At 46.1% G+C, this 24,625-nt stretch overlaps 1 protein-coding gene and 2 long non-coding RNA genes across 6 annotated transcripts; 2 read left to right on the top strand and 1 right to left on the bottom strand.

The window, feature by feature from the left end:
• Window positions 1–240: 240 nt before the first annotated feature.
• On the top strand, window positions 241–7,175 carry LOC143435209 (uncharacterized). Its single transcript, XR_013105316.1, has 4 exons — window positions 241–577; window positions 1,178–1,257; window positions 2,158–2,248; window positions 6,522–7,175. It is a non-coding gene; the product is annotated as an uncharacterized LOC143435209 (long non-coding RNA).
• Window positions 3,709–23,590, bottom strand: LOC117724804 (butyrophilin-like protein 2). Of its 4 annotated transcripts, none has more exons than XM_076916640.1 (10): window positions 23,459–23,590; window positions 18,482–18,642; window positions 17,283–17,366; window positions 15,267–15,614; window positions 12,729–13,010; window positions 10,830–10,850; window positions 9,956–10,303; window positions 8,074–8,352; window positions 7,018–7,116; window positions 3,709–5,231 (listed from the first exon to the last, which is right to left on the bottom strand). In XM_076916640.1, exons 3-10 carry the CDS (start codon window positions 17,359–17,361, stop codon window positions 5,146–5,148), a joined length of 1,542 nt encoding a protein of 513 aa, XP_076772755.1. In that variant the 5' UTR covers window positions 17,362–17,366; window positions 18,482–18,642; window positions 23,459–23,590; the 3' UTR covers window positions 3,709–5,145. The 4 variants fall into 4 exon arrangements, with proteins under 4 accessions (XP_076772755.1, XP_076772757.1, XP_076772756.1 ...); XM_076916642.1 differs by having other exon boundaries at window positions 18,527–18,642; XM_076916641.1 differs by lacking the exon at window positions 23,459–23,590 and adding an exon at window positions 21,228–21,818 and having other exon boundaries at window positions 18,527–18,642.
• Window positions 10,099–13,024, top strand: LOC143435208 (uncharacterized). The gene is made up of 3 exons (XR_013105315.1): window positions 10,099–10,222; window positions 12,380–12,454; window positions 12,899–13,024. It is a non-coding gene; the product is annotated as an uncharacterized LOC143435208 (long non-coding RNA).
• Window positions 23,591–24,625: the final 1,035 nt, after the last annotated feature.

The following is a 24,625-nucleotide window of genomic DNA, read 5'->3' as shown; positions in this document are numbered from 1 at the left end:
GGGCACAGCATGGATCCTGAAGGTGGGTGGAGGTCAGGTAGCCCTTTGTCATTCCAGAAGTTGTTAGTGAGAATTCAGAGGCTGAGCCATGCCTGGAAATTTCATTTCTGTCTCCCTTTGCCTCTCCTCTCTCTTTCTCCCTCTCAGTCAGTGAGATAACATGTTCTTCCAAGGAGGGATTAGAAAGACTTTGGGGAGACTAATGACCTCAGAAGATGGCTGTTCAGGTTAGAGCTGCTTCTGGAGAAGGGAAGCGAAGGGTCTTCGTGTGAGTGACAAAGGTCCCTGGTGTTCTTTTGAGAAAGACACTGCAGTTGTCTGAGAGTCACAGCAGACCATTTTGTAGCACACCCTGAATCCCTTAGCCATGTCCTCTAACCCTGACAATCTCCTTGTCCTTGATCCAGGTGTTTCAGTCCTCCCTCTGGACCACCCTGTTTCCCACCCTAAGAAAGATGGCGAATTCCCGCTGAGAGACTTCTTCTCTACCCCTTCCACTTCCATGGGGCTCAGGCGAAAACCTACTGCACTTGTAGCCCCATCCTCCGTTTTCTGCCTAGGAGGATTAAGTCACCGGGTGAGTTTGTAAACACACCTTGGTTAATCCTAAATACTCATCTAATAAAATGATTTATTTGCATACCAGGGCAATGAAAGCTTCACAAGGAATGTGTTTTCATGGTATCCCAGCCCTATCCTCACCCCCCTTCCAAAAGTACACCACCATTGTAACCAAGAAATCATTTGCTGTATATGAGACTAGCCTGTCTGCTGTAAAAACCCATGACCCATCAGCCTGTGCAAACACTGTAAAACTCTGTGATAATTGAATTTCCAAAGGGCTCTTCTGGGACAACCATGATGTAATCTGAAGGTGCCGGGCAGGGTGTCCGGACACACTTCCCACTCTGGATTTATCCCATAGATTCCTCAGGAGTGAATGGCCCCTGGGGTCCACATTGTAGAGTATGATGGGTGCAGACAGCATGCTCTCCTGCTGTGAGATCCCAGCATTAGTGTGAGGGACAGAGTCAGGAAGGTAATCTCAGAGGCTGTGTGGGTGTGTCAGGATGGGATGGAGCAGCCAGGAGGGAAGCCTGGAGACTTCAAAGGGAGAGCAGAGTTAGTGAAGGGTTACACATCTGAGGGAAGAGCAGACATGCAACTGTTTCTGCAGGGAAGATAACTCTGAGGAAGCTCCTGTGGAGCTGAGGTGATAAGCCAGTAGCTGATCCTGAGGAACATTTTAGAGGAGAGGTAAGCATCCTGCTGGGCTTTGGAGGGATGGTTGTGCACCTGTGTTCTAGTTTGCTTTCTATGGCTATGATGAAATGTGGGCAAAACCCAAAAACCACCCCCCAAAAAAACAAAACTGAAAACCAACAAAGAAACAAAGAAACAAATCCCCAAACAAAACAAAACAAACAACAACAACAACAACAACAACAACAACAACAACAACAAACCCCAAACACCAAAACAAAAAACTTGGAGAGGAAGGATTTATTTTACTACTCAGGTGACAGGTGTCTGAAGAGAAACTCAAGGCAGGAACTTGGAGGCAGGAACACAAAGGAATGGGAGGGATGGCTGCTTATTGGCTTGCTCCTATGGCTTGCTCAGCCAGCTTTTTTATACAACCCAGGCCCATATGCCTAGGGATGGCACCGCCCACAGTGGGCCCTCCTATGTCAATCACTAATCAAGGAAATGCTACACGGACTGACTATAGGACAATCTGATGGAGTCATTTTCTCCATCTCCCCTCTTCCCAGATGACCTAAGCTTGGGTCAAAACCAACCAACAAAGGTTAAAGAAATAGAGAGGTGTGTTTGGAGATGATCAGTGTCTTGGATGCTGGATTCCACCTAAATGGTTTTAATGTACTGATGCATTTATTATGCTGTACTTTGAATGAGAACCAGTTTTTTGTTTTGTTTTTCAAGACAGGGTTTCTCTGTGTAGCCCTGGCTGTCCTGGAACTCATTCTGTAGACCAGGCTGGCCTCGAACTCAGAGATCCCCTTGCCTCTGCCTGCTTAATGCTGGATTAATGGCATGCGCCACCACCTAGCCCAGAGTTTTAGAAGGTCTTTACTTCAACTCATCCTCTAAAGGCAAGTGAGCTGTTTCCCCTGTCTCTGCTCCTCTCATTAGAGGTCAGCTTCATCTCCAAGAGATGCATTTCAGTTGATGGCTGTCCCGGAACAAGCTGGCCTCAAACTCACAGAGATCTGCCTGACTAAAGGTTGGTACCACCACACCCAGTCCTTCACTGAAAAAACATTTTTTTTTAATGAAAAAGGGATGGGAAAACCATTTTATTATACAAGCATACTGATGACATAGACTAGCAAAAATACTTTAAATGTAAGAAAGAACAGAGGATTATGTTAAGGGGAAAATGTAGACTAGCCCAATGTATTTGCAATGCCTTCAAATTCTAAATATGCTTGTATCATCTATGAATCAAAAGAAAGAGAAGTATACAATTTACATGGTAAGGCCATCTTCCTTTTGAAGATAATGTTTTAATTATTTGAGATTTTCATACGATTATTTTGATCATACTCACTCCACTCCCCCAACTTCTCCCAGGTCTACCCAACACCCACCCCTTCTCACCCAACATCTCTCTCTTTCCTAGACCCAACTGCTCTTGGGAGTGGGGCCTGCCCTGCAGTATATAAACCAAGGACCACATATTAAAGAACACCGACTCTCCTCCCAGCAGCTATCAACTGCCAATAGATCCTCAGCTAGGGGTGGGGCTTCGTGCCCATCCCCCTTCATGCTGTTTTCTCCCCCACCCCCCTTTTCTTTTACTGAATATTTATTTAACAGGAAGAGACCAAATCCACCGGGTAGTGAAGGAGTGTTCGACTTGGGGAAGAGGTCAGAGGTCTCCAATAGACTCAGAACTGGCCTCAGGGTTACCTCAGCACTGTCCATTCTCTCTCCCTTCCCAGGAGATTGGCCATGGAGGATAGACTGAGACTGACCTTTAGAATCGGTTGACTGGTTGTGTAATGTGCTTATCTTCTGCTCCCTTCGCCTGCTTGGTTAAATCTACATCTACACTTATCTCCCATCAGCCCCCTGGGCATCCTTTTATGTCTAGCTCAGGATTTTTGTTTCTACTTTGGACTCTCACGCTGTGTTCTCTCAGGAGCTCAGAGTCTGTTCTGAGTCACTTCTTGCTTCCACGTTACTTAGGTCCAAGTTCATGTGCATTTGTCTCCTTTATGGTAAGAGTGTGTAGCAGCTGCTCCTCTGTGAAGACAGGCTGTGTGCGCTAGGGACTGTTTGCTGTTGTCTAGAACTTTGTCCTCCTTAACTGGCCATGGCATGGTGCCAAATGTGACTAGAGGGAGTATAAATTTTAGCTAAAAACTGGATACAGACAGATTTTGTAATGTTTCTTCCATCCGAGAAATGAGGGAATGAGCCCAGGAAAGCTTATACGAGATTTAAAGGTGAACATGTATGTGCAGTTAAACTCAGCATGTCTGTTAATTGGGGTTACAGCATCCTTCTTGCATCCTTCCCAAGTTCTTTCTGCATCCTGGCACTGCTGTTTATGTGAATGCCTGTTTCATGGCTCCACTGGCAGACCCCGCTTATAAGGATGTGAAGGATGGGCTTGACAGCAAGAGAAACGCATGGGTTGCAGATAAAAAATAAAAGTAAGACTCCTGTGGAGTTGGCTGCTTTTATTGTTCACATAAACTCCAGTGGGAATCAGAAAAGCAAATTTAGAGAAGAATTATAAGAATGTGGTGGTTTGAATGAGAATGGCCCCCATAGGCTCATGTGGTTGAGTGCTTAGACCCAGCTGGTGGACCCTGGTGAAGGAGGTGTGGCCTTGTGGAAGCCGGTGAGTCACTGAGGTTCGAAGTCCACATGGTTCCAAGTTAGGCTCTCTGCCTCATTCTTTTGGGTCAGATATAAGCTCTCAGCTACCGCTCCAGTGCCATGCCTGCCCGCCTGCTGCCAGATTCCCTCCAGCCATGATGGTTATGGACTCTAGCCCTCTGGAACCATAGGCCCCCCGATCAGATTCCCTCCAGCCATGATGGTTATGGACTCTAGCCCTCTGGAACCATAGGCCCTGATCAGATGCTTTCTTTTATAAAGCTGCCTTGGCCATGGTGTTTCATCACGGCAGTCAGACAGTAACTAAGACAGAGAGTCTGTTTGATGAAGACACTGTAGAAAACCCTGTTTTAGGCATGGGGATATTATGTTCTCTGGAGCACCAGTACATGGCATAGGTAGGTGTGAAATACTGTATGAGGGACTTAAGCATTAGCAGGTTTTCTCGTCTCCTGTCTGTGGTCCCTACATGAACCAGCTGCAGACATGCTCGGAGAGAGACCACATGAGAGGCTTTCTTTGGTCTAATTCTTTTTAAAAGTTATTTTTATTTCATATGTATGGATGTTTGGCCTACCTGTATGTCTGTGTACCAGGTGTGTGTCCGGTGCCCTCAGAGGCTAGCAAAGGGCATCAGATCCCCTAGAACTGGAGTTATAGATGGGTGTGACCTGCCGTATGGGTGCCGGGAACGGAACTCAGGTCCCCTTCAAGAACAGCAAGTGCTTTTAACCCCTTAGTTATTTCTATGACCCCTGGTCTGACCTGTAGTGTGTCAGGTGTTCTGTAACCGTGAATCAAAGTTAGTTCTTTCTCGTGAGGAAAGAGGAAAGAAACCCCCTCTTCCCATCTGCTCTGTGCCACTGGATTGGGCATTTCTAGAAAAACTCATCCTGGTCTCAGATGAGTGACATTTCTCTCCAGGTTGAAGTTCTTACATCCTCATGGTGGGTTTAGAATGTAATGAGATAAAGCTTCTGTGCACAGGCAAGAGATGGTCCCTAGGCTGAGGGACAACAGAAGAGGCAAAGGGAGAGAAGACGCCATCACCGTGAGGGTGGGACTCAGATTATGTGGGTTGGCTCAGGTCAAGGTGTCCTCAGCTGTGAGTGACAGCTCCATCAGGAATGGATTGGGTCCATGAGTAACCTTTGGACAGCAGCAGGTGAAACCACTCCTATGTCAGCCTCATGCTGCTCACTGATGGGAAAGATGGGAGAAAGGATAGGGTGTTCAGGAAGTGGGGTGCTTTGAGCTTGTGGGGTGCTTTTATCCAAGCCTCTCATCAGAGGGAAGCCCTCGCCTGTGGCTTTCGTTGTTCTTGTCATTTTCCCGATTGCCATTGTATTTTTGTTCTGGAAGGTAAGACAGAAGAAGAGGGGGTTACAGACTGTCAAGGATGAGGAGAGAGGAAGGAGTCACAGATAACTGGAGTCAGACAGTGGTGCTCATGGGCTTCTGGCTGGGTGTAGGACTGAGATGGAATACCAGCAAGCTTTGGAGCCCATGACTCCTAGAAAAAAAAATACACAACAGCATTCAGCAGAGAGAAAAGTCACCAAGTGTGGAAAAAATGGCCACACAATTTTCAGTGAAGATAAGTTGATGGGTCGAGGTAATAGAAGAGGCAAGCCACATCTGTGAATATTAAATAATATAAACATTAGATTTCTGCCCTGAGAAGTGCTTTTTAAATTAGGAAATTAGGCTTTGCTATTATAGAAACAGTCAAGAAAGAGCTTGGGGATGGGGTTATCTCTCTGCCCTTGTGATGGAAGGGGAGTCTCTACCTATGCCATGTCTTACTGTCTGACAGGCTTGTCTTCCTCTTCAGGGCAAAAGGAAACATTGTATCAGCAAGCCCTCCACCCCCACCCTCACCCCATCTAAGACCATGGTTGAGTTCACAGTCACCAACATTCTGCCTTAGTCTCCTGTTCTCGTTTTGGTGAGAAGGGTCGTCCATCCAAGACAGCTAAATAAGACACCAGCAGTGGACACAGTATTAGTCACCTGTGCCCACAGCCTGGGGTGAGAGGGTATGGCCTAAGGCCTGGGCCATGCAGGAACACAGGGTAGAACTTGGGAGCTGAGGGACCAACGAGAGCTTCAGGGGGCAGCTCTGTGGTAACTGGAAGATGTGGTGCCCCTGGTTCCAAGGAAGCATGTGACCGTTTGAGTAACTTGCATGCTAATAGAGAGATGAAACCCTGGAGATTGGGGACCAGACAGGATTTAGTTCACTTGACTGAAACATTAGAGGATTGGAGCGTTCCTGCTGGGCAGTGGGGTGGGATAATGGTTGAGAGAATAGGGTCATGGCTGGGTATTGGTAAGTTAGTACAGGAAGCCTGAGGCTGCACAATTCTCCTGGGACTGGAGTCACAGACAGTTGTGAGCTGCAATGTGGGTGCTGGGAATCAAACCTGGGTCCTCTGCAAGTGCAACTGGTGCTCTTAACCCTGGAGCCACCTCTCCAGCTCCCAGCAGTTAGCATGCTCGGAGCAGGTTTCGCTGTGGCATTTTCTTACACAGGTGTCACCGTACTTTCTTGTCACTTGTTATTCATTCCCACTGCCCTTCTTTGTCTCCTCTTCCAACTTGTCTTTTAAAAAATGCATTTATTTTTATTATTTTACTTGTAGGAATGTTTTGCCTGCATGGATGTCTGTCTGTGAACCACAGTATGTTTGCTGCTTGCTAAGGCCAGAAGGAGGTGTCAACCCCCTGACACTGCAGTTACAGATGGTTGTGAGCCACCAGGTATGCACTGGAAACTGAACTCAGATCCTCTGCAAGGGCAGCGAGTACTCAACTCCAGAGCCATCTCTTCTGCTCTCTCCTGACTGCTTTCTGGTTCCTCTGATCCTCCTATGCTGAGGTGTCATGACATCTTGCACTTCCCCACCAGGCTGGATGGGGCTGAGGGAAATGAGCAGAGTTTTGCAAACCCAGATCCTCATATTTCAAACACGGAGATGTCTCTCTGGCTCCCAAGTTACTGTCTCCTAACCCTATTGATGTTACATCTGTAAACTCTAAGATCACTCATCACTGAGCTTTGATGACATGAAAGTAAGGCAGGCCTCATCAGTTGCTGAAGAACGACTGAGTGCCTGTCCATCCTGTTCGCCCACTCACCTTTCGTCCGCCGCCCTTTCACCTTGATCAGGTCGATAGCCATGGCGAGAGGCAGCACCACGGCAGGCAGGGTCACCCATAACAAAGCTATCTTGGAGTCTGAAATGCAAACCCAGTAGGTCCTGAGATGAGGAAACTATCCAGATGACTTTTCTCACAGCCTGACCATTAGCTCAGTCTTCCTGAAAGTCAGGTGCCAAGGGGAGCAGGCAAACTTAGGTCTGCCGCTGCCCCGCCCCATTTCCTTCCAATTATATCACTCCACCACAGAATCAGTGGAGTAACTATCATGGTAAAACATAAAGTCTCCCATGGTATAACTGCTGGGGCTTTGAGGAAAATTAATTTTTCATGCAGAATAAAATCCACATCAAGGGGAAAGAAATTGTTTTGCCCTGGAGATGTTGCTCCAGGGTTAAGAGCACAGGTTGTACTTGCAGAGGACCCAGGTTTGACAAAAACACAAAGTGTCAGAATTGTTTTGACAGCAAGGAGGAGTTTGTAGACAGAGTAAAATAGAACACACACACACACACACACACACACACACACACACACACAGAGAGAGAGAGAGAGAGAGAGAGAGAGAGAGAGAGAGAGAGAGAGAGAGAGAGAGACAAGGAACTCAGAGGAATGCTGTGCGTAGGTTACCTGAAGACAAACTTTGCAAGAGGCAAATATTTATTTTCAAAAGATTTGCTTAAAAAATACCCCACTGTGGAGAAGAAACTAAAACAGGAAGAGGAGAAGAAGAAAAGAGGAAGAAGAGAAAGGAGGAGGAAATTTGGAGGAGGAAGAAGAGGAGGAGAAGGAGGAAGAGGAAAAGCAGGAGAAGGAGGGGGAGGGGAAGGAGGAGTGGGAAGGAAGAGGGAGCAGAAGGGACAGCAGCAACAGGCTGAGTGTGGGGTGCACGCCTGTAACTCCAGCGCCTGTGATGCAGAGGCAGGAGAATGAGAAGTCCGAGGTGAGCCTGAGCACATAAAACCTCTCAAATAAAAGCCTTAGAGCCCAAGCCCTTGGATGCCTGGTTACCAAGGAAGGTACAGAGTCACCAACCTGAGAGAGGAAAACGGGCCGTTTTCTCCTCGCCCAGAGGGAGGCTGATGGAGCAGGTCACATCCACCAGGGCGCCATTTGTGACCAGAAGGAGTGACTCCACCTGAAACAGCTTCTGGGTCCCTTGCCGAAAGGCATCGGAAAATGATGACACCATCCTCCTGTCTCTGTCCCTCCACTGCACGTGGGGCCGTGGGAACCACCCATCGGACGTACATCTCAGCTGGATGCCTCCATCCTTCAGGACCTCCCGGGTGATTCGTGGTGAGGAACCCACCGCTGGGCACAGACACCAAGGAAACAGATGTGTGTGGTGAGCAACTTCCCCAGGGGAGAGAGGTGAGGGCAGCTTACAGAGGACAGAGCTCTGGGCCAATGGCCTCCCTTGGGAGCTGGGACTGGCTACAAGGTTTCTTGTACTGGTTTTCTATTTTTGTTGCAAAGTCTTCTGGAATAGATGAGGAGTTTAAAAATACATTTTCAAATCTAATTTTTTTTTTGTTACCTCAACTCCCTTTTCCCTTTTTACCTTGACAACAAAGTAACTTTGATCAGACATGAGACTCAAGATGGCATGGAAGATGCTGGGTAAGAGGGGCTTCTCAAAGCAGAGGAAGAGCCCTGAAACAGATGGTCCTCTAGGCATGTCATGCTCCTGTCTACTAATTTAGAAGGCTATCTAAGACCTAGGGTGATGTCCTCAACAACATTTGCTGGCGTTGGAGAGATGTTTTTATGGTTGCTTTTTGTCTGCTGCCCTCCAAGTCACCAAGACTGTCAGTCATTACAGATTCTGGGCATGCAGGAGATCTAGCTGTACCTTCAACTTACTACACTTCCTGGAAAGCAAGTATTTCCCAGAATCTTAGTAGCACTGTGAAATAACAAGTTTCCTGTAAATCATGGGGGATATTCTCAGATTGTCACTTTGTGGAGTGCTTGAGAGTCCCACCTTCCTGATTGCCCTGCACTTAGAAGTTTAAAACACAGGAAATGCATGCCTAGTACTGCCTGTCTGGGGGAGAACTCACAGTGATGAAGCCCCAAGGGAGACCTTACTACTATTATTTTGGTAAACGGACATAGTATCAAGCTGCCTTCCGAATTCTTTATGTTTGTACCCATAGATTAGCACAGCCCTCAGACCTCATCAGAGAAGTCTCTCTTGCAGAAAGTGCAGAGATTGAATGGAGGGCTCAGGCACAAATGAGATGTCTATATGGTTGTTCTCCTCCCCCCATGGCTAAGCAACTACCATGGAAGAAGGAAGTGGAACTATTGAAGAGTCAGAGGTTGGGGGATGGGCACTGTACTGAAACCGTGTCTGAATAGGACAGGACCACTGTACCACAGCAGCTGTGGTTGTCTGCACAAGACCTGCACTAGATCAAGCTGGTCATCGTTCTAGCTTGGAAGTGGGAGGGGCTCATGAGCCCACACCTACCTAAGTTGTTGTGGGCAGTTGATGGACTCAGGGGACCGGAGAGTCAGTTCTCTTTAAGGATGTGGTTCCTGCCAGGTTGACTTTGCTCCAGTGGGCCGTTCTACACACATGAGTATGTAGACAGCAGAAATAGGAGTTCATGGGTTATTAATTTTTTAAAAAGAAGACAGGAAGGTGGGTGGTGAATATTATCAAAATAGATGGTTTGAAATTCTCAGCAAATTAGTAAAAAAAAGTATTTATATAAAACCTCAAATCTGTGTACCTGAGGTTGTGCTCTTCAAGTGTTTACAGTGGCTGCTGCATCAAAAGTTCAATATCAACTTGAAAATGAATGAGCACTGAGAATATTTTGGGTGTCAGTGAAATCTCCCAGGAAAGAGCGTTCCACAGTGTTAGGAAGCTGGGGAAGCCAAAAGATCTACCTGGTATCCTTACCCATCACCTGCACATCCACACGGGCCTCCTGGTAGAAACCATCTTTTCCAAAAAGGCACCGGTACTGCCCCTCATCCGAAGTTCTGGCGTTGTGGATCTGCAGGGTCAGTTTTCCCTCGTGGATGGCGTCAGTCACCAGCGAAGTCCTCCCTCTGTATTCCGCCATCTGCTCTCCAGCCTCATGGGCCCCATTCGCATACACGTGGACTGCTGGGTAATAGCGGGATCGGAGCCACCTCACTTCCAAGTTCTGAGCATCCGTTTGAGGTGAGAGGTGACAAGTTAATTCTATGTCCTCCCCAACTCGAACAGGGATGGGCTGGGAAGGTCCGATTACACTAGAGGAAGCTGTTAAACACACCAGACAGGGGATGAGGGATGAGTCAACATGGAGAAGTCACTCTACCAACATGGATATCCTATGAGGTTTGGAACCCGTGAGCATTCCAGGGGAGATATGAGGCTCAGGGTCCCTCCTTGGAGGAAGGTGGCACTATTGGTCTCTGCAGGCAAGTTTAGAGAAGAGCCTTGCCAGTCTGAAGGAAGCATTAATTAAAGGCCAGGATGATACCCACCAATAAGGAAAGTATTTTACTGCTAAAACTCTAGAATAAGATGAATATGCCATCATCACTTCAAAACTGGCTGACTTTACACAATCAGTTTGTGCTACCCACTGATCATGGGCTAAAAATGAATGCCAGGTGGGTGTGTAGCAACAGAAATCGAAAAAGCCTTCCCCTAGCCGGTCCCTGAAGGAGGTTTAAGAGGACGTGTCTTGGCATTTCCTCCCTCTCTCATGGGGATCATGAGGTGTCCCGGGTGCTCTCCGGCTCTGCCCTTATGTGTGGGCGTGCATGAAGGTCCCACTCACCCAGCTCTGTCTGGAGTTTCTCTGGAGAAAAGAAAAAGAAAAATATTTTAAGGAATTTGGTTTAAAGGAAAGAAAAGAAACTTCCCAGAAATAAAGGTAAGCTTCATATTTTATTCAAGAACTCAATTTACTTAAAAAGTATGAAAAGCAGAAAAATAATCCTTCCCATGGACCACCTGGTGATATAGATCTTACTTTTTTAACAACAAAAAGCTGTCAGTTCTATCACCATCAATTCAGTTGGTTTCTGCTGATATGAAGCGATAGTAAAATATATGTATTATTTTTTATAAATGAGTGATAAGTATGGAATATTTGGCCATAAGCAAGTATTACTTAGAATTCCAAACTGGGGCTGTCTGTCGCTGAATTAACATTAACACAACATTTACTTTTAACTCTAATGCATCCTTTGCTTAAATCAGCAGCTCATCCAAACACAGTGTCCTAAAAGTCTCCGTTCAATTTAAGATGTTTAAAGACATAAGTATTCCATAAATAGCAATGTGTACCTAGGCACATTGGTAACATAGTAACAACCCCTGGGAGACTCAGCCAGGGGGATGGCAGTGAGTTTGAGACCAATCTAGAGTATAGGTTGAGTCTGTCTCAAAAGAAGTCTATTTCATATCGATAAGACAGAGAGACAGAGAGACAGAGAGACAGACAGATGGTAATAATTGGCTGTATGGAAAGATAGATGACAGATAAGCAGATAATAGATATTTAGAAGGACAGGTGATTGATATATGGTGATAAGTTATAGATAGATGATTGACCAGTGATAGGTGATTAGATAGATGATGTTGATTGGTAAATAGATGTGTGATAGCCAGATGGTGGATTAGACACCTGAAGATGGATAGTTAAGTGATGGATAATTGATAAATGGTTGATAGATGGGTAAACAACCGATAGATGATTGATAGATTAGATATGTAGGTGACAGGTGACACTAGGTGGTAAATAGTGCTTTATCATTGAGTGTGAGGATTTTCTGGGCTCTTAGGATCATTAAGTGTACTCTCCTTCTCTGCTCTAACTTCTAACAACATAGGACATATATCTGTCACTATTACAGTGTGTGTTTCGATTATAGCTTTTGTTACTACTTATTGACAAGACTATAAATAGCTGTCAAAGAACCCCTTCCATTCTGACTAAGCACAAGATTGGTTCCTGGAAGCAACTCGCACACCATAGGAAAATGTCTCAGTTAAAGGAGTATTTTTATTATATTTCTGTACTGGCTGCTGTGTGTGTCTGTCTGTGTGTGTGTGTGTGTGTGTGTGTGTGTGTGTGTGTGTACTGGCTGGTTTCCTGTGTCAACTTGACACAAGCTGGAGTTATCAGAGAGAAAGGAGCCTCCCTTGAGGAAATGCCTCCATGAGATCCATCTGTAAGGCATTTTCTCAATTAGTGATCAAGGGGAGAGGGCCCCTTGTGGGTGGTGCCATCCCTGGGCTGGTGGTGTTGGGTTCTATAAGAAAGTAAGCTGAGCCAGAGGAAACAATCCAGTAAGTAACATCCCTCCATGGCCTCTGCATCAGCTCCTGCCTCCAAGTTCCTGCCCTGTGTGAGTTCCAGTCCTGACTTCCTTTGGTGATAAACAGCAATGTGGAAGTGTAAGTTGAATAAACCCTTTCCTTCCCAACTTGCTTCTTGGTCATGATGTTTGTGCAGAAATAGAAACCCTGACTAAGACAATTTCCAATGTGTTGAACATCTGTGTGGTAAAATCAACACAGTGGAGTAAAATGTAAAAGTTGAAAATTACTGAAATACCATTGATGTTTATAAATTTTAATATATTATCTAAATACGGTTAAAGAAAAATAAGAGTTGCTGCAGGCAGCCCCCAGAACCCGAGGTCCATGGCAGCTGAGCCAATGTACTGACCTGGCAGAGCAATGGTGGCCTCCTGGGGCTCTCTGAGGTCACGGTTGTAGATGAAGCAGGAAATGGTCTCTACACTGTCATTCCTGACCACCAGTGTGTCCTCCACATAGAACAGACCATCTTCACCCTGCACATGATTCTCAGAGAAACTCATCAACTTTTCTCCCCAGATGTCCTCCCAATAGACTTCAGGCTCAGGGAACCAGCCTCGGGACGTGCACACGAGCTGGACCTCTCCTTCTTCGGGTCCCTCCACATGGATGTTTGGGGAAGATCCTAGAGCTGAGGAGAGAGAACACTTCCTTGAATCCCAGACCTGGGATTGTCCTTCCTAGTGAGGAAGTGAGAGCCCATGGCCTGGGAAACAGACAATGCTACCAGAGTTTCTTCCCACTCAGATGGAGATCTTCTTGTCTATTTGTATCTTTAAACATTAGCACGTGACCATACTTTTCTTCAGACTCAGGTGGTGAAAGGGGGAGGAGAGAAACATGACACTGTTTGTTTTGTGACTCTGGTACTTCGAAGATGTGGAGCAATTTATTCATGATGATGTCTCGGCCCTCGACTTTGCTTCTTAAGTTCTCTGTAGTAGGCACGTTGTCTTCCATATTGGATACTATCAGAACTTCCTTTTCAATGAGACATTTATTATTAACTCAGACATCACATTCATGGGCTATTTTCATTTCTTCTGTGGTTTGTTAGGTTCTGTGTGTAGTTGCAATTTTAGTATGCAGTAAAATGAGAAATTACTGTACCTTTTTTTTTCTAGTGGGAAAATATCTATTTTAGACTAATTTGTATAAACCATAGAGTGCCCTTTTAAAATGTTACAACTGTTTATATCACTGGCTGAGAAAATAGATGAGTAAGCCTTTCACTTGCACCCACAGAAAACACTTGACTTAATTGTCAATGTCCCTGAGTGTGACAGGAGTCAGTGTCCAGCTCCACCTGCAGCTCAGAAATACACAGATTCTCACATACATTTTTGAACCAGTTGAATGTAGCAATGGAAACAACTATAGCCACAAGTATTAAGAGAAAAATGTTCTGTGTGACTGTTTCTCAAAATAAACAAACAAAAGTCCCCTTACATCAGAGCCGATGTGACGTATAACACCCATTGCTGCACTTCTGGAATAACACCCAAGGGAATTTAAGCTCACATTTGTTCACTGAAGAAAGAACCTTTCCCAATGCCCATGCTGTAGGATCGGCCTGGATATCCACTCACTGATGAGTGCATAGCTAAACAATGGTGGTTTGTTAAATTTTATTTTATGTGTGTGGGTGTTTTTTTTTGCATACATCTGCATCATGTGTGTACCTTGTGCCTGTGGAGTCCAAAGATGACACCGAATCCCCTGGAATCAGAGTTACAGATGGTGTGAGCTGCTGTGTGGGTGCCGAGAATCAAACCTGGGTCCTCTGCAGGAGCACACAGAGTCTTAACTGTTGAGCCATCTTTCTAGCACCCACTTTATTCACTCAAAAGACATTAAAATAAGTCATTCATGGGAAATGGCTGAAACTGGAGACCATGGTATTAAGCAGAAGAGGATAGTTGGAGGTGACAAGAGTAAGCATATGTAAATATGGTAAACAACCATGATAAACTTAATGAAAGTATCACGAGACCAATCACTTTGCCCAAGAAAACCATGCTAATGTATTTTTCAAAAGGTGATGGTAACAAAGAAAGAACTGCTTAACCCGAGAGGCCAGTGTCCCCAGAGAATCATGTCCTGGCGAACCAACTGGATTTGCCTGACGCCCCCTTCTGTGTGTAGAGTGGTGGCGGCAGCATGCACAAGACCTCAAACCAGACAAATCCCAGTGTAGAGGGGGAGATGGGCATGAACCCCACCGAAGCTGAGAAGATATTGGTGACTGATAGCTGCTGGGAGTGGGGGATGGGATGGGAGCAGGGAGTCAATTTTCCTTAAGAGGTGCAGCTCCTGGTAGGTTGAGTAAGCTCAGCAGATGGTCACACATTCAAATATGTGGACAGCACAATTCATACTGGATAGAAGGAAGAGAAGAGGAGGGGAAGCCATGACTGTAAGGGTAGAGAAGGAGGAGTTTGGGAGGAGTGGGGGAGGGGGAAGAATATGATCAAAATACATTGTATGAAATTCTCAAAGAATTAATAACAAAGTGAAGAAGAGGGACTGGGGAGATGGCTCAGTGGTTAAGAGCACTGACCACTCTTCTCAAGAACCTGGATTTCATTCCCAGTACTCACATCATAGTTTACAACCATCTGTAACCCCAGTTCCAGGGAATCTGACCGTCTTCTGGCCTCCATGGGCACTGAGCGCATACATGGTGCACAGACATACAGCCAGGCAGAATATCCCCATACACACAATAAAAGCAAATAATTCTTTTTAAAAAAATGAGTAAGAAAAAAGAGAATGCCTTTCTTCGGTGGTTGAAAAGAGATCTTGCAAGAGGTGATACAGTTCCCACAGGTGAGTGGATGACCCCTTGTGCTCCCTTGTGCCCCTGTGCCCCTGGGCAGATACTCACCAGTCACTTGGAGTAGCACGCTTGCCTCTCTCCAGTAGTCCCCCTCCTGGAAGCGGCACCAGTACTGGCCGTCATCGCCTGGCTGGACCTGGTGAATCTTCAGAGCCACACTCCCTTCTTCAGTGCTGTCCTCTGTCCACTCTGCCCGGCCTTCATACTCCTCCATAGGTAGCCCAGTCACCTCAGCTCCATCCCGGTACACAATCACAGGCGTGTCAGGGTCTGAATGGTACCACCTCACCTCCATGTGTGCCACTGTCCTCTTGGGGAGGAGCTGACACCTGAGCAGGGCATCTTCCCCGACTTTGGCCAGGATAGGGAGGGCAGGACCAACCACTCTGAAGTCATCTACAAAATAGTGAAAGAGGAAACAAAGATGCAAGCCAGAAGCCCAGGGTGCTCGCTTTGAGTAGCCAAGGTGCTGGAACTTGTTAACAGAAAGCAGAGGGATTTAATGTCAGTGTTTCAGAGAATTAAAACATGGAAGTGTGTACATTTTCTGGTTAAAACAAGTTGTATGTGTTGTGTACTAAAATTTTAAAATTTGATCGCGACTGTGTATTGCCAGCCTTGCGGTTGGGAGACAAGTCCATAGTTAATGAGCTTTTAAAATCTGGATTTTTTTCTTTAAAATGTTTTATTTTAAATTATGCACGTTTGTGTGGGTACACACATGTGTGTGCAGACCAGAAGAGAGGATCAGGTGCCCTGGAGCTGGCTTACGAGAGGTTGTGAGCCATCAGCAGTAGGTGCTGGGAACTAAACTCGGGTCTCTGGAAGAGCGTTCGGTATTCTTAACAGAGCCACCTCTCCAGCCCTGAGATTTGCAGGCTTAAACCACCCATCTTTAAGATACCCAAAGCGACCACGTCTTTGGGGTTCATTCCCAGATAAGTTAACATGTGGGCTGATGTTTCCTTGGGGTCTTTATCTTGATTCTGGAATTATTTTGAGTTTAGGAAAACAGCTATGGCTCAGGGTCACTCAACCCAGGGAAGGAGCTTTTTTTTTTTTTTTTTTTTTTTTTTTTTTTTTTTTTTTTTCTTTCCTCCTGGAAAAGGCAAGAGTCCAGTAAATAGCAAATGTGGGTTTCACAAAAGTGTCTTATGGTGGGTTAGAGGCAAGGCTTGCCTAGCAAGTTTGAGTATTCTGATCAAATTTTAAGTCATGTTCTTTGATACCTGAAAACCAAAGATATGTTTGATAATTCTGTATGCTGCGATGCCTGAGACTTTCATGGCATGGATACCCCCTCCTCCCCTGCAGTCCCAGCACTGGGGAGGTGAAGGCGGGAAGGAATAGGAGTTCAAGGTCATCTTGGCTACCAGGTGAGTTAGAGGCCAGCTTGAGAGGCCTGGAACCCTGTGTAGGGAGGAGGAGGGAGTGGAAGCTGAGCAGGGAAGAGCACTTGCAGCGAGTCTGAACACGGGGTTCAAGTCCCAGGATCCACACGTGAGAAGGAGAATCAGCTAAGGCAAATTGTTTTCTGACCCTCATACACAAGCTGCAGTGTGCACACCCCCATACATTGTACATGCATTTGCCATTCACACACACACACACACACACACACACACACACACGCACGCACACACGCACACGTAACATTAAAAGCTAATAAAATAAAAGTAGTCATATCAGTACCCAATTCAGATTTAAGATAAAATAAAATAAACACTGCTCAAAAATTCTCTCCAGAACTTTGACAGAGATTTTGTGTCTTCAGCTGGTGGAATTTACACGTGCTGTCTTCCCTCAGAGTTAAGAGTATTGGATGTGAACTGCGCATGCTCCAGCTACGGATTCCGGTGAGCTTTCCAGGTGACTTTCAGTGCTCACTAAAGTTGTTACTTGCACCCAAGAGGTGACCAATTAAGTCAAGAAGCTTTCCGAAGCCTGGTGTGCAAAGTCCAGTGTGGGCCTGCACCCCTTTGAGTTACTGCACTGTTGGGTTGGGTTTGAGACTGTGCATTTTAGATCGGCAGGGCATGGCAGTGAGGGAGGAAGGGACCCTACCTGGGTGCTTTATAGTCAGCAGGACGAAGAGGAAGGAGGCAGCCAAACCAGATAGACTATACCCTGGGAAATCCACCATCCTCCCTGGAGCAAACATAGAAGAAAGTGCAGCTGTGATTACCCACCATTCCCTGCTGTTTCTGCTTTGTTTTTGTTTTGTTAACTTGACACAAGCTAGAGTAATCTGAGAAAAAGGATCCTCAACTGAGGAATTGCCTCTATCAGATTGGCCTATAGGCCAATCTGTGAAGGAATCTTCTTGATTAATGATTGATGGGGGAGGGCCCAGCCCACTGTGGGCGGTGCCATCCCTAGGCGAGTGGGCTTACATGGTATAGAAAAGCAGGCTGAGCAAGTCATAGAGGGCAAGGCTGTAACCCCTTGCTACTCCACGGTCTGCTTCAGTGCCTGCCTCCAGGTTTCTGCCCTGATTTCCCTTCATAAGGGACTGCCAGCTGTAAGATGAAATTAACCCTTCATTTCCCAGATTGCTTTTGGTCTCGGTTTATCACAACAATAACAAGCTAACTGGGACGTCTGATGGCTATGCTATCTTAAACAATCAGCACCAGACCTGTCATCATCAGATCATGGTCTTGCCCCATTCTTTGCAGTTACTGATCACAGCTGACTCCTCCCACTCATATCTGAGCTCTCCCTGTGGGGTTACACTATACATAATGCTCCCCTCAGGTCTCACTTAGTTCAGCTGGTTTCTAACTTGTTTCATAGTCAAAGATGACCTTGAATTTCTTCCTCTACCTTTTGTGAGTCCTGAGACTGAAATTTTATACACCAGGAGTCAGATACTGAAGAGAATGAGGCAGGAGGATGTCTAGTTTGAGGCCAACCTGAGCTGAAGAAAGTGTTTTGTTTGGAAAGAAAAGCAGCCCTGAGCTAAACAGGCAATGATGTTAAAAAGAGAAAAACTCAGCTTGTTGTGGCAGTTCACTATAATCTCAACACCGAGAAGGCTGAGGCAGGAGGATTGCCATGTGTTGTATGTCAGCATTGGCTATAGGGTGGGAGCCTGTCTCAAAACACCATTCTCTGTGCAGTGGAGATCAACAGGAAGTAAGAGCCATTTCCTGAGAGGATGCTGGCTATGTGTAGGCCCTACCTACTTCCTCATCTTAGTGACTCCTCCCTGCCCCCACTCCTGTGGTCATCCTTCATGAGACTCTCTCCAAGCCACTCACCTGTCACTCTCTCCTTTAGGGTGAAATGAAGGCTGTTGGTCTTACCCAGCCACAGGTGTGTCCTTCATTCACATAGTAGGTGTCTAAAGACAGGAAAGCATGGTGACTGAAAAGTGGAAGCGTCTCTGGCTTGGGTGGAGGAAGATTTGAATGTTGTCAACCTGGAGGCAGAGTCAAGTCCCAGAGGGTCACTCTAAAATGAAGCTCCAGTCAGAATAGTAGATTCACCTCCCGCTCATTGCGATATGCTCAAAAGAGAAACTCAGAAGGCCGGTGGACTTTGACTGGGCTCTGTTCTGATTCATGTCACCTTCTGGGCACATTTATAATGTTGTCACTTATCTCTTCAGAACCCCAGCACTCAGGCTGAACCATGCTCCACGCTGTCCAGCAGGTAGGTTACTTGCCATATGCTAGTGACCTACATCATGGCTACTTTGTCTTGCCCTCCAGCTTGGTGAACACCTGTGATTACTCACCTAGGGCCAAGCTCCCTCACAACACGGAGTCTGTGGGTCTTCAGAGCATAACTGTCTATCAGATACTCACCCTTCATCCTACTGAAGTGAAGTCTAGGAGGGGACATTCTCTCTCTCTCAGACCAGAGCATTCTCTCTCCCAGACATCTCAGGCCTAGGTGCCTGTGTGTTTTTGCTTTGTTCTTTCTTTTTTTTACAGGAAAGCAAAGTCTTCACTGAAGAAATTTGATAAGTTTTCTGATGTAGTATGTGGGTACAATGGACATGGCTGGTGATGGAGGGCCTTGGGTACTCCTGTTATGTGCTCTTCTTTCCTCAGCCCTTCCTTGGGCTAAATTCCCCTAAATTCTCTTTCACACTATTAAAGGGATGTCTAGATCCACTTTCAGGAGCTGAGCAGAGCAGTGTTTAACTTATTTGGAAGAATGTTCTTCATTGTAACAGTGTAACGCCAAACCATGCTTGGTTTGAGGTGCGTTTCCCTGATTCCTTCCCTCTCAGGATGATTAGCTAACCCTGCACCATCTAGCTTGAAGCTACTGGTCTTGATGTAGGCAGTGGGTCTAGACAAGGTCCCACAGTACAGGATGGGAGGTTAAATGAAGGAGCAAAGGACTATATATTGAGAAGGATACAATGGCTACTTGTTCCTCAGAATAGAAAGGTTGTTCCCTATCTGTAATGGTTATTTTTTATTAGTTTTGTTTTGTTTGAGACGGAGTTGCTCTGTATAGCCCTGGCTGTCATGGAACTCACTCTGTAGACCAGGCTTGCCTCAAAGTTAGAGATCCACTTGCTACTGCCTTCAGAGTGCTTGGATTAAAGGTGTGCACCACTATCACCTGGCTTTGTAATGGTTAGTTTTAGTTGTCACCGTAACTCAATGTAGAATCTCCTGAGAAGGGATACCCTGTAACTTTAATTTTTTTCAAAGTCTACTTTTAATGATGCTTCTTAAATGCTTTAACCTTCCTTCTAGCCCATCACCCACCAGGGGTAGTGGAAAAAAAAACGAATACAGGGGAAGTGGACCTGTTTAGAAATGGTTCTTTGGAGCAAATCTCATCTTTGTTGTCAGGCACAGGTCAGCAGTGGCAGCTCGATGCACTCAGAAGCACTTAAGGGATACACCAGCAGTTGGTTTGGTAGAGTCAGGATAGCAAACATGAATCAGCAGAGGTGGCACTACGTAGCAGAGACGGCCAGGCCTCAACCTCAGACGAGTCAGCAGGAGGGACCCAGAGGGACACCAGAAGTCCTTGGCTGAGTTTCTCTCAGCAAAGTGAAGATGAGAGACCAACAAGCATTGCATAGCTAACTCTATAAGCAAGCCAAGCTTGGCCTCCACCACTGTCTGTTAAGTTCTATTTATACCCTCCAAACATCATGCGTCCTCCATGGGTCTTGTCTCAGCACATGTGTCTGTCTCAGCTCACATCACTCTGCCAATCAGTCCAAGAGACAAGAAACTGCAGCACATCACCAGAAGTTTTTTGGTGTGTTTCTATCTATGGAGTCCTGACAAATGCAGCTCAACTACACAATGTAAGGCAGACCAATACATGTGTGTTAGCAAAGAATCCTTCATCACGTGTTCTTTCACATGCTTGCTTGTTTCAGAACATCCTTTCACCTATGTCTGTGTCAGTGAAACGTTCCTTCACGTTTGCCCTAGCAAAACACCATCCAACACAACTGACTTTCAAAAAAACAAAAAACAAAAACAGAAACAAAACAAAGAAAAAAACCTTAAGTTTCCATTTCAACTCCCCAGGAAGGATTGCATATGTGGGGTTGGTCTCTGGGGGGAATATCTTAGTCAGGTTAGCAGATGTGGGAAGACTCAGTTCATTTCATGAACTGGGTCCTGAGCTGCATAAGAGTGAAAGGGTAGGGTGAGCTGAGCAGGCATTCAGAAGAGCAGAGCAGCCATGACATCACATGAGCAGAGAAGTCAAGACATCACAGGAGCAGAGTACCCATGATAGCCCAGAGAGCTAAAAGTCTAAAGATAGCAGTAGTTGGGGCATCTCCTTTCCTTCCTCAGTGGGAGCTGATCCTCAGGAACTGTCCACAGTGGTTACACCTTTCCTGCCTCAGCCTACTGGGGCAGGGAAAGGGGAAAAGGGAAGGGAAGAGAAGGGACATAGACAGAGAGAAAGAGAGAGCAAGGAAAAAGGAAAGATGGAGAGGAAGCTGTGGTGTGTGTGTGGTCAGTGATACTTGACACTTCCAGATGTTTAAGTTGCAGACTGGGCAGTTCTTACCTCTGATTAGTCTGTCACCTGAGGGAAGAAGGTAGTGCAGTAGAAGGGCATCCTGAGGCATGGAGGATCAGAAACCAAACAGCTCTGAGGAGGGTCAGCATCCCAGTGGAAGGACAGCCTGAGACACAGAAGCCCAGGAACCACAAATGCAGAGGCATTGCAGTTCCCAGTATCCCCAGCTGGGCTGAGGAGCTCAGGATTCTGAGGGCGGAGCCTTCTCTTTGCTTCTTCTCTTCATTGCTTCTTTTCTTCTTGGCTTTTTCTGATGGGAGTCACACCAGGTGAGAGATCTCATGAATGGGATTTATTGGAGGATCCAGGGTGTGGAGAAAGGAATCCAGGGATGGCTGCCCTCTGCTCTGGGAGTGGACATCAGGGAACTGGACAAAAGTGCAGTGCTTATGTAGGATTTCTGAAGGGGTGGTGCTTTTCAGGGCAAATACTTCCAGAGAGAGGATTGGTGGGATTTCAAGTCCTGAGCTTGGGGTGGGGGTGTGTGTCATGGATTGGTGGGTTTTCCTGTTCAGGGATTGGTTGATTTTTGTGGGAAGCTCAGGGATTGGTGGGTTTTCCTGCCCAGGGATTGGAGGCTTTAAAAAAAAAAAACTTACTCCCACCCCCTTTCCCTGCATCAGATCCATGGGTTAGGGTGGAAAATCCTTCCTGGCTGTAGCCAGCTTTTGCTGAGGTGCCATCTCTGTGGTACTGCTGGGGAGAGTAGGAGACTGGAGAAGTGGTGCTGCTACTGTGGACAGCTCCTGTGGGACAGCTCCTTCTGTGTTTCACCGAGGTTGTAGGCTGAGGCAGGAAAGAAGGTGTCATCACCGTGGACAGCTCCTCACGATGCAGTGGGCTGAGGCAGGAAAGAGACCTCCACTGTGGGCAGCTCCTGAGGATCAGCTCCCACTGAGGCAGGAAAGGAGATGCACCACCATGGACAGCTCCCTTGAGGGCTGCTGGCTGAGGAGATGTTGTGGAGCCGCCACTTTAACGGGATCAGACAGCTCCAGTGAATCATTTTACCGCGGTGGTCTTAGGCTGGGACAGGGAAGGAGAGGCCTGCTGCCGCTTTGAGCATTTTTGTGTTGCTCCGCCCAGGGACAACACGTTGGTTCCATCACATTCCTAAAATCCAAAGAGGTTCTGACAGACTAGATCCTCTGAATGTTTAATTTTTCACTTAAAATTTTAATTTACTTTCAAATTGACTTGATGAGAATTTAGCAGTCTGAATCCCTCACCAATTATTGTTTTCTTAAAGTGATAAAATTGATTTTGCTGCAGATACGAGCAAGGAGCTTCATGTGGATGTGCCCCCAATCCTCTAAACTCTCCAGGATCACAGAGAACTAGACTCCAAACCAATACTGAATTTATGTTCCTACAAATATGAACTCATGCCCAGCTGCTTGTAAGTTTTGGACACACCATCCTGTGAGATAAATCCTCCAGGAGCCCTGGGCTCTTGACTTGCCCAGTCAGGGTCAGTCAGGTTATTTGTCCTCTTCCACTAACTCGGGAACATCTAGCCTGAACCTGGAGCTTCAGGTTGGAATATTGTCTAACAGGAATCAGCCAATCCCCTTTCTAAAAGCTGATCGCTGCTGTCCTGTGGGATGAAGATGCTCTCCCAGAGGAAGAAACCAGGGAAATTCGACCTTCAGTGTTTCAGATGTTCGGGTTCCTACCATGCTGAGAATAAGAGGAGCATCCTAGTGTTGAGTAAAACATTAAAAATCAAGCTTACTGGGTACTAGTCCCAGCATTTGTACCCATCCCATTCTTCTTCAGTCCCTTCTCTTGGTTATTATCTTGACCCACTAGACAGGCCCCATGGCTCCTTCTCTGTGAAATGCAACCCAATGATGAAGTTCCACAAGTGACCAGTAGGTGGTAGATTTGTCAAGACAAGATGCTAGATGCTAGTGTTTCAAGGTGACACAATTTGGATAAGGTCTGAAGAGCTATGCTCCAAAGCTTCACTAATATTATTTTACTCAATCCATCATTTTATCAATTTATTTTTTTTATTTCATAGCAAACTCAGTTTAGAGCCTGGGGGATGGAGGAAGGAGTAAAAAAAAAAATAATCAGCTGCTGTCACCAACTCTGTCAAGTCTCCCAAGGACCCCAGAGGAATCCCAGGACCATGGGTTTGTTGAGGGTTGGGAAGATGGAGCAATGGGGAGAGGCTCCTTCATTAACCTTAAGCTACTGTTATGTTTTCTTACCCGGCACTCTTAAAGCACACCTCAAAAAAACGATCAGTTCTTCTCTCAGAGGTAGCTGAAATGTTGTGAGTAGATAGATAACTCAGGTGTGAATACTCCAATCGTCCAAAGGCTTCGGAGGAGTCAAGAGCACCAGGGAGGTCTGTGTGGGGACTGAAAGGCTGGGGGTAGCTCATGCTTTACTTAGGGCTGTAGGGGAAGGAGGTTGAAATATTAGAACTCTGTATTTTCAATATTAGGATGACAGTTACTCGTAAATACATAGAAAACAAAGAAAGCAGTTAACAGGGAGAAAGGAAAATTGTGTCTCAGAGGCAACATTCCTTTATTAAATTGATATCACCAGAATGGGGAATAAATGGCAGCTGTTTAGTTTCGTGTGTACACGTGGATTTAACAAAGTGTGTCTGGGTCTAATTTCATTCTACAAATAAGAGAGCCTGATAATGGCTCTACCTAAACACCTCCATGACCAATCAATTCAGTAACATGGTAGGATACAAAACTAACAGATGAAGCCAATACCTTATCCCACGCACCATCAACAGATTTCTTGAGGAAATTGTGAAAGGAGCTCAGCCCTCAATGGCCACAATTCTCTGATATATATATGAAACCAGGCTTGCTGGTGCCCGGTTACTGTGCCTTAGCCTGATGGAAATCACAAATTCAAAGTTGACATTGTTAGTATTCTGTCTAAACTCCACCTCCCCAGTTACCTGGCAACAGCCAGGTATGCTTCTCCCCACAGTTACCTGGCAACCGCCAGGTAGGCCTGATCCACTATAAAAGGGGCTGCTTGCCCCCTCCTCACTCTCTTGCTCTCTTCCTCTTACTCTCTTACTCTCTCTCTCTCTTACCTTCTTGCCTCTCTGTCCCCTCCCCCACCTTCCTCTCGCTCCACGTGATCATGGCCGGCCTCTACTTCTCTTCTCTCTTATCTCTTCTACCTTCCTCTCCCCACCTTTGCCCTATCTCCTGAATAAACCTCCTCCCCCTTGGAACCGTGTGGTCTGGAGTGGTCGTTCTGAGCTGCAGTCGGATTTCTTAAAACAACTAATAGACATGAGCTTCAGGCGAAGTCCTAAGCCAGCAGAGATGAGATTATATCCTGTCTCAAGATTATACTATAGTTTTACATTGGGTTTATAGTTCAATAGTGGAGCA

This window comes from Arvicanthis niloticus, chromosome 20, assembly GCF_011762505.2.
Source record: "Arvicanthis niloticus isolate mArvNil1 chromosome 20, mArvNil1.pat.X, whole genome shotgun sequence".
NCBI classification, from domain to species: domain Eukaryota; kingdom Metazoa; phylum Chordata; class Mammalia; order Rodentia; family Muridae; genus Arvicanthis; species Arvicanthis niloticus.
Note: the sequence above shows the minus strand (reverse complement) of the source record. Positions and strands in the feature narration are given on the sequence as shown.